This window comes from Dipodomys ordii, unplaced genomic scaffold, assembly GCF_000151885.1.
Source record: "Dipodomys ordii isolate 6190 unplaced genomic scaffold, Dord_2.0 Scaffold68, whole genome shotgun sequence".
NCBI classification, from domain to species: domain Eukaryota; kingdom Metazoa; phylum Chordata; class Mammalia; order Rodentia; family Heteromyidae; genus Dipodomys; species Dipodomys ordii.
In genome coordinates this window covers 6763114-6770776 of record NW_012267284.1, presented here as the reverse complement: position 1 = coordinate 6770776, position 7663 = coordinate 6763114, and the positions used below count along the sequence as shown (strand labels likewise).

At 48.3% G+C, this 7663-nt stretch overlaps 1 protein-coding gene across 1 annotated transcript in view; it reads right to left on the bottom strand.

The window, feature by feature from the left end:
* Positions 1-3469: 3469 nt before the first annotated feature.
* The window catches only part of Zscan25 (zinc finger and SCAN domain containing 25), a 14289-nt gene continuing 10095 nt past the window's right edge, over positions 3470-7663 (bottom strand). The window contains exons 5-6 of the mRNA XM_013023423.1: positions 7294-7417; positions 3470-4324 (exon numbers count right to left, since the gene is read on the bottom strand). Coding sequence (XP_012878877.1) covers positions 3498-4324; positions 7294-7417 — 951 coding nt within the window. The 3' untranslated portion in view covers positions 3470-3497. The remainder of the gene's footprint in view (positions 4325-7293; positions 7418-7663) is intronic.

Below are 7663 nucleotides of genomic sequence, written 5' to 3'. Positions count from 1 at the left end.
AGCACTGTTCCACTTGAGCCACAGCACTACTTCCGACTTTTTCTACTTATGTGGTGCAGAGGAATCGAACCCAGGGCCTCATGCATGCGAGGCAAGCACTCTACCACTGAGCCACTTTCCCAGCCCTCCACTCTAATATTATTGATTTGAATCTTTCAAGATTAGCTAGGGATTAATCTTATTTTTTCAGAGAACTTTTATATTTTATTTGTATAATATTTTGGTCTCCAATTCATTAATTTCTGCCTAATTTTTACTATTTTTGTTCATTTTGCTGGTCCTGGGGCTTGAACTCTGGGCCTGGGCACTGTCCCTGGGCTTATGCTCAAGGCCAGCCCTCTACCACTTGAGCCACAGCTACCCTTCCAGTTTTCTGGTGGTTAATTGAAGATAAGTCTCATGGACTTTACTGCTTGGGCTGGCTTCAATCCACAATCCTTAGATCTCAGCCTCCTGAGTAGCTAGAAATACAAGCATGAGCCACCAGCGCCCAGCTATGTCTATACTATTGTTGTATTGTTATTTTCTTCCTCTAAGTATAATATCAGAAGGCTATTTGGATGTTTACTAGTAATTTTTGTGATGTAGGCATTCTTGGCTATAAATTTTCTCTCAGCATGACAGTCTTTGCTATGTATGTCCCAAAGATTCTGATGTGTTTTCATTTGCATTAGTTTCCAGGAACTTTTTGACTTTTCCTCTTATTTCTTCAGTGATTCATGTCTATCAACAGTGGTTGTTTGGTCTCCATGTATTTGAATATTTTCTGTAGGATCTTTTGCTGTTGAGCTCTAGTTTAAATCCATTATGATCTGACATGATATGTTCAATTGACAGGTTGAATTGAAACTCTTTGGTACATTTAAAGATTTTTTTTAAAAAAACATAATTTCAGTTTTCTTGTGTTTTCTCATATTTGCTATACTCCTAAGATATGGTCTGTTTTGAGGAAATTTCCATGGCCTGCTGAGAAGAGTATGTATTGTACTACCACAGGGCAAAATACTCTGTAGATGTGTTAGGTTCATGGTGCCATTCAATTCTGAGGATCTTTTTTTTTTTTTTGCTTGATGACCTGTCTGTTGGTGAGATTGGGTAGACATATATTTAAATGTTTAAACACCTGATGAACTTAGTCTAAGTAATGGTACAATTTCACATTTCTACAGCAGAATGCATTCCAGGTGCTCCATCTTCTCATACTTAAGCCATTCCAGTAGATGTGTGCTGGTATGTATAAGTTTTCATTTGATGGAAGAAGTCCATCAAATTTGTATTCAGAGCTAAGAAGAGGCCAACTGAACAGGAGAGCAAGGCCAAGTGTCAAGTGTCTCTCAGATTCCAAATGTCTTTGGAGAGATGGCAGCTATAGTAAAAAATTTAACTCTGGGGGCTGGGAAGTTGGCTCAGTGGTAGAGTGCTTGCCTTGCATGCCTGAGGCCCTTGGTTCAATTCCTCAGCACCACATAAGCAAAAAGAAAAAAGCCGTAAGTGGCACTGTGGCTCAAGTGGTAGAGCACTAGCCTTGAGCTGAAGAGCTGAAGGACAGCGCTCAGGCCCCACAACCGGACCCCCCCCAAAAAAAAAAATTAACTCTGGCTGGGATGTAGCTCAGTGGCAAAGTGCTTGCTTAGCAGGTGCAACACTCCAGGTTCGATCCCCAGTACCATTAAAAAAAGGGGGGGGCTGGGAAGATGGCTCAGTGGTAGAGTACTTGCCTTGCATGCCTGAAGCCCTGGGTTCGATTCCTCAGCACCACATAAGCAAAAAGAAGCAAGCCGGAAGCGGTGCTGTGGCTCAAGTGGTAGAGCGCTAGCCTTGAGCTGAAGAGCTGAGGGACAGTGCCCAGGCCCCGAGTTCAGGCCCCACGACCAGACCCCAAAAAAAAAAGTAACTCGGGTCAACACACAAACCATTGATGTGGTAGCCTCCATGGCCTCTAGCAGCTTTGGGAAACAGACCTCCTAAGTCCACACTGAATGCCAGTGGGCCCTAGGGGAGAAACTTCTCATTGGATCTGGCTAGCAGGGGCATCTGAAAACTGGGGGAGACACAAAATAAGAGGAGCAGTTGTTGCACAGGGACCTGAGTGCTGCCTAGGAAGAGCAGTAGCCCCATACATGATGTCTTAGTTAAGCAGATAGCACTCCTGCCTTGGTGAATGCCACCTCACTCACAGCTGATGGCCCAGGAGCCCCACTGGCTTCATGAAAATGCATCTGTCATAGGTGCCTGACAAGAAACAAGTGCTGAAATCTTGTGTTTCAAAAGTAGCCTCTGCCTTGTTACTATTTATGTTTTTTAGAGTGCAAAATGTGGGGGAAGGAAGAAGTACAAGAGCCACCTAAAGATACAGCATAGCTCACAATTACACAGTACAGATTTGGCCAAAGACAAACTTACAGAGCAGCCAGTTTGGGAAGGCAAGGCATACATTACACAGCATTCACACTAGTTATGTAGTTCCTGGAATCCTATCAAGAAAACTCTTTGGTGATGATGGAATAAAAGTTTACACAGTTACAAATACACAGACTTTCATTTGTAAAGAAACACATTGTTTTTAATACCTACAAACATCATTTTCTTGAATCAGCACACATGCCAAACAGGTACTACCTCGTCACCCCTCCTGGCATCCAGGACCCCGAGGGTCTTGGGTGACAAGGGCCTAGATACATGGAGGACAGTTCATTGACAAGAGGTAGGTAGAGAATGCAATTCAGCAGAGGTGGATGGGACCAAGAACACCTTCCCAGGCCCAGGGGACGCACAGGAATACCCACAGGTGCAGAGGATCAAATACTTTTCCCAAGTGAACTTGAGTCAGGGATGTTTTCTCCCAGTGTTATTCTCCAAGCCCCCCAAAAAGTTACTGGCATACGGCAGGGCTTTAGTAAATAGGAGCAAATCAAGAGAACACAGAAAAAAAGCATTTTATAGACTATAAAGTGCCATCCAATATACCAGTTCATCTTCCAGATTCTAGGCAGATCTCTGAATTTTTTAAAAAATACTCTCATGTTTATTCAGTGACTGATAGCAAAATATTAATTTCCTAATAGCTGTTGTTATAGTGCAGGGAAAATCGGGATGGGGAAATGTTACAAAGGGCAGAATATTACAGCCAGACACAGGAGGCATGAAGAAAACAAACTAGTTTAAAGGAGGAATAGGAGAGGCTGGCATAACAGGGCTGTGACAGGATATGGCACACCACAGAATCTCTGTGCCAGGAGCACAGAAGGTGTTCAATAAATATTTATAAAATGGGAAAGGGAAGGGAGGGAGGGAGGGAGTCTGAGTTGATGTCTTGCAAGCAGCACTGGGCTCTCAGGAAAATGAGTTCCAGGCTGCTGACCATATGACAGATGGCAATGAGCCAAGGAATGCTGAAGCGCCCTAGAGCTTCCCTGCATGCCAAGGGAAACTGTCCATGCCACTGCTGCGCCCTGCACTTGCACCCTCACCCACCAGCCAGGCACATGGGGGGGGTCTCACTGCACTGGGGGTTCTTGGCGATGCTGGGTCTTCTGGTGCCGGTTGAGAATGGACCTCTGGTTGAAGCTGCGCCCACAGGCAGGGCAGTGGTAGGGCTTCTCACCAGTGTGGATCCTCTGGTGGCGGACCAGGCGCTCACCCTTGCTGAAGCGCTTCCCACACACCTGGCAGCCGTAGGGCTTCTCACCAGTGTGGGCGCGCCGGTGCACAGCCAGGTTGGCATTCCTGCTGAAGCTCTTGCCACACTCGCAGGTATAGGGCTTCTCACCGGTGTGTGTCCTGCGGTGCACCTGCAGATGCTGGCGGCGGCTGAAGCTCTTCCAGCAGTCAGCACACTTGTAGGGCTTCTCACCCGTGTGGCTCCGCTGGTGCACTTCCAGGTGGTGCCTCTGGCTGAACGTCTTCCAGCACTCGCTGCACACATAGGGCCGCTTCCCCAGGTGTGTTCGCTGGTGCTTGGTGAGATATTCCCTCAGGGTGAAACCCTTCCCACACTCCACACAGCCAAATGCCTTCTCCTCCTCGTGGGTCCTCTGGTGGCGGACCAGGTTGGAGCTCCGACTGAAGCCTTTCCCGCACTCAGGACATTGGAAAGGCTTCCACGAACTGTGGACATGGGGGGCATCAGGCAGGGGGACACCATGCTGGGGTGCCGGAAGTCCAGGCAAGTCACCCGCAGGGCCCCCAGACTCCTGCTCACAAGCTCGTCCGGGGCCAGGCCCCTGGACAGCAGCTTCTGCAAACCTCTCAGGAGCCAGCCCATCGAATGCCCCTTTCAGGTCCTCCTCATGGGGCTTTGCATCCTTGTCCTTGCTCCCTGAACCTATGAAGCAAAGGTTAATACTGATGCTGTGACCACAAGGAACTACTGCCCACAGGAGTCCAAGAACTGCTCTTCTCCCTCACCCCTCTTTTCCCTTCTTTTCCCTCTTTTCCCTTCCCTGACAGGTTCCAACAGCTGACAGCTGCGCCGCTTGCTACTGCCCCTTCAGTCCTACAAAATCCAACAAACACATTCCTCTCAGAGTATGAGGATTTGCTCTCCATGGCATCTTCTGCACTATACTCAGTCCTTGTTCAGCATTTTGTCACCTGCTTCCTATGGCAAACATTAACACTAACCATATGGTTCTCCCTGTCCTCTTGCTCAGCTCCTGCCCTCATGCTGCCTCCTCTGCCCAACCTCCTCTGTCACTCATTGGGCTTCCTAGCAGGGGTCACCTGCAGGAAGATGGCCATCAGTGCTGGCTGAATGGATGAGCCTGGTCTGCCCCCTATGCTGACACAGCTGTCAGGAATGAAATGATCTGAATGTCACTACAACCCAACCTCATCCTTTTTTGCCCTAATTCTGGTCCTTCTACAACTCTATAATCTACGGAGACAACTGTTACTAGAGAATGAAGAATACCAAAGAGGATGAAATAAACCAGGCACTGGTAGCTCATGCCTGTAATCCTAGCTACTCAGGAGGCTGAGATCTGAGGATCATGGCTCAAAGCCAGCCCAGGCAGCAAAGTCCTGGAGACTGTTATCTTTAATTAACCACCAAAAAAGCCAGGAGTGGAGCTGTGGCTTAAGTGGTAGAGTACTAAGCCTAGGCACAAAAGCTCAGAGACAGCACCCAGGCCCTGAGTTCAAGCCCCAGGACTGGCACAAAAGAAAAAAAAAGGCAGAAATGACGGTGGCACTTAAAGAAGGAGAAAACCCTTTCAGGTAAGTCCAGGACCACATGAAAATCCCAGCTACTCCATCAGGAGGTTGAGATCTGAGCATGGAGGTCCCAAAGCCAGCCTAGGAAGAGTTATCACCACTGATTTATTCTTTATGAACTTTTCATGAAGGGCACAAAATATGAATGCAGAGCTCAAAGAATTTCCATATTGAGCACAATCTTGTAAAGAGCTCCACTCCCAACTGCATCTCCACCCAGGCCTCTCAAGCCCGGAGATGCCTATCTGGTAAGGGTGGACTGGGAATCCAAAGGATCTGAGAGCCCACAAACCATGTCCCCAGATTCACAGGCCAGGACCACAAGCAGCTCAGGCCCAGCCCCTGTGGCTGTCACTGCAAGGACAAGATGACATGGAATGAATGCCAGAAGTGGGGAAGGGTCTGGAAAACAGAACTTCATATCACCCAACAGAAACAACTTGGGACATGTGCCAGTTAGTTTTGAAACATGGAGCTAGTGAGGAGACAGGCAATATGCTCAGCGTCTCCATAACAATCAGAAACAGCCAGAAGGGTAGAAAACCACATGGAGGCATGGTAGAAGTTCATCTCTATGGGGGTTGGGATCATGGCACTGGGGAGCATCATAGAGCCCCTGTTTTAGGCAGTTGTTTATCCTAAGGGCTTGCTTCCATGTCCTTGGTCATCATATCAACCCCAGGGCTCCATGTAAAGCATGCCTGCCTTAGAAGGATAACCTGGCTACACCCATGTCTCCCAATCCCTCACCACCCAGGGCTCTTCCCAGTTCCTGGAACCACTGTGGCATGACTTGGCCATCACATAAACTATCAGACCCTCGAGGCAAGCATGCTTCCCCTTAGGATTGGGTTTTACTATGCAGCCCAGCCTGGCCTCAGCCCACCACATGGCACCACCATGCCTGGCTTAGAGGCAAGCCCATTATTTTTCTTGACTGTACTGGGGACAGAACTGGGGTTTGAACTCAGAACTTTGCACTTGCTAGATAGGAGCACTACATAAGCTACACCTCCAGCAGCACTTTTATTTTTAACTCTTCATTGACCAGCAGAGCTCTGCCGTACAGTAAAATACCAAGTTAACCTTCATAGGTGAATAAATATCAACTGGCCTATAAAAGAGTCAGTAGTATTTATATAACTAAGAAAAATATCTGACACCACTGTCTGACACATGTCCCCTTTCAGCCTCACAAAGCCTGAGGCCATGCCTGTGTACAGCCCATTTCACAACTGGGACGGCTAAGACTTGGGCATCAAGGGAAATGCCCAAGGTGGTGGTTAGGAGGCAGTGGCCAGAGGGCATCTTCTGTCCTGAGGGACAGTCCTCACTCATCCCTTAAGTACAGGAAGGTGAGCAAAGACTAGGAACTACTATCAATATACAATTTACCAAGTTATAAGAGGAAACAGAACTGGTGGGAAAGAAGACAGCTTCTCCCAGCCATGTGTCCTTTCTCTTCCTCGTCCTCATTGAACCTGAGATTTTCCACAGTCCTCCTGACTGGCAGACCTCCCGACTGGCAGACCTTCCATGCTGCCCTGGCTCTCTTCTGCTCCTATCATGTGTGGGATGGCTATGCCCTCACAGGTCATACCTGGCCACCAGCCAGGCTGCTGCCTCTATGACACAGGCCCACCCTGACCTCTCTCATTTCTAACACCTATTGCACATCCACACATGCACTTGTGGTCCAGCCCTACCTTCTTCCTGCCCTAACACAAAACTACAGCACAGGACCTGCACACAGAGTGCTCACTAACAACCTCCTGAATGAACAAGATCAGAAGTCCTCTTGTTTTCATCCTGCTGTCAGCCCTCCCTACCCTTTAATCAAGGACACACAGCAGATATATGTGGTTCCTAACGACCAACTGCCATGTGCAGCTACAATAACATCTTGGCATTTTCCTGCTCTCCGCTCAGACCCTACCCTTGACCCAAGAGCACACGCAGCCAGCGCCTTCCATCCCCAACCCATGCTCTTCTTGGGTACCATGGAAACCCCATCCCTTGCAAGTAGCACCAGGACAGGGCAAGACCCATTACATGTAGGTTCCAAAACTCCGGTCTTACCTGGAGGGCCCCCACAGTCCTGCGGTTCCACATATTCCCCAAAGCAGTCGATCTGGGCTGGGGTCACATGCCTCCACTCCTCCTCGGGGAAGACCAGGGCCATGTCTTTAAATGGCCCCAGTCCCTGAAACAGCAAGAGATTGCTAGAAGTGAAGAGTGCCTACAGCTGGTGCAGCCTTGTAATTCCAGCTACTTGGAATGTAAAGAGAAAGGATTGCAAGTACAAGGACAGCCCAAGCTATACAATGACACCTGTGTCAAAAAAAGAAAATAGAGTGGGCTGGGAAGGTGGCTCAGTGGTAGAGCGCTTGCCTTGCATGCCTGAGGCCCTGGGTTCGATTCCTCAGCACCACATAAGCAAAAAGAAAAA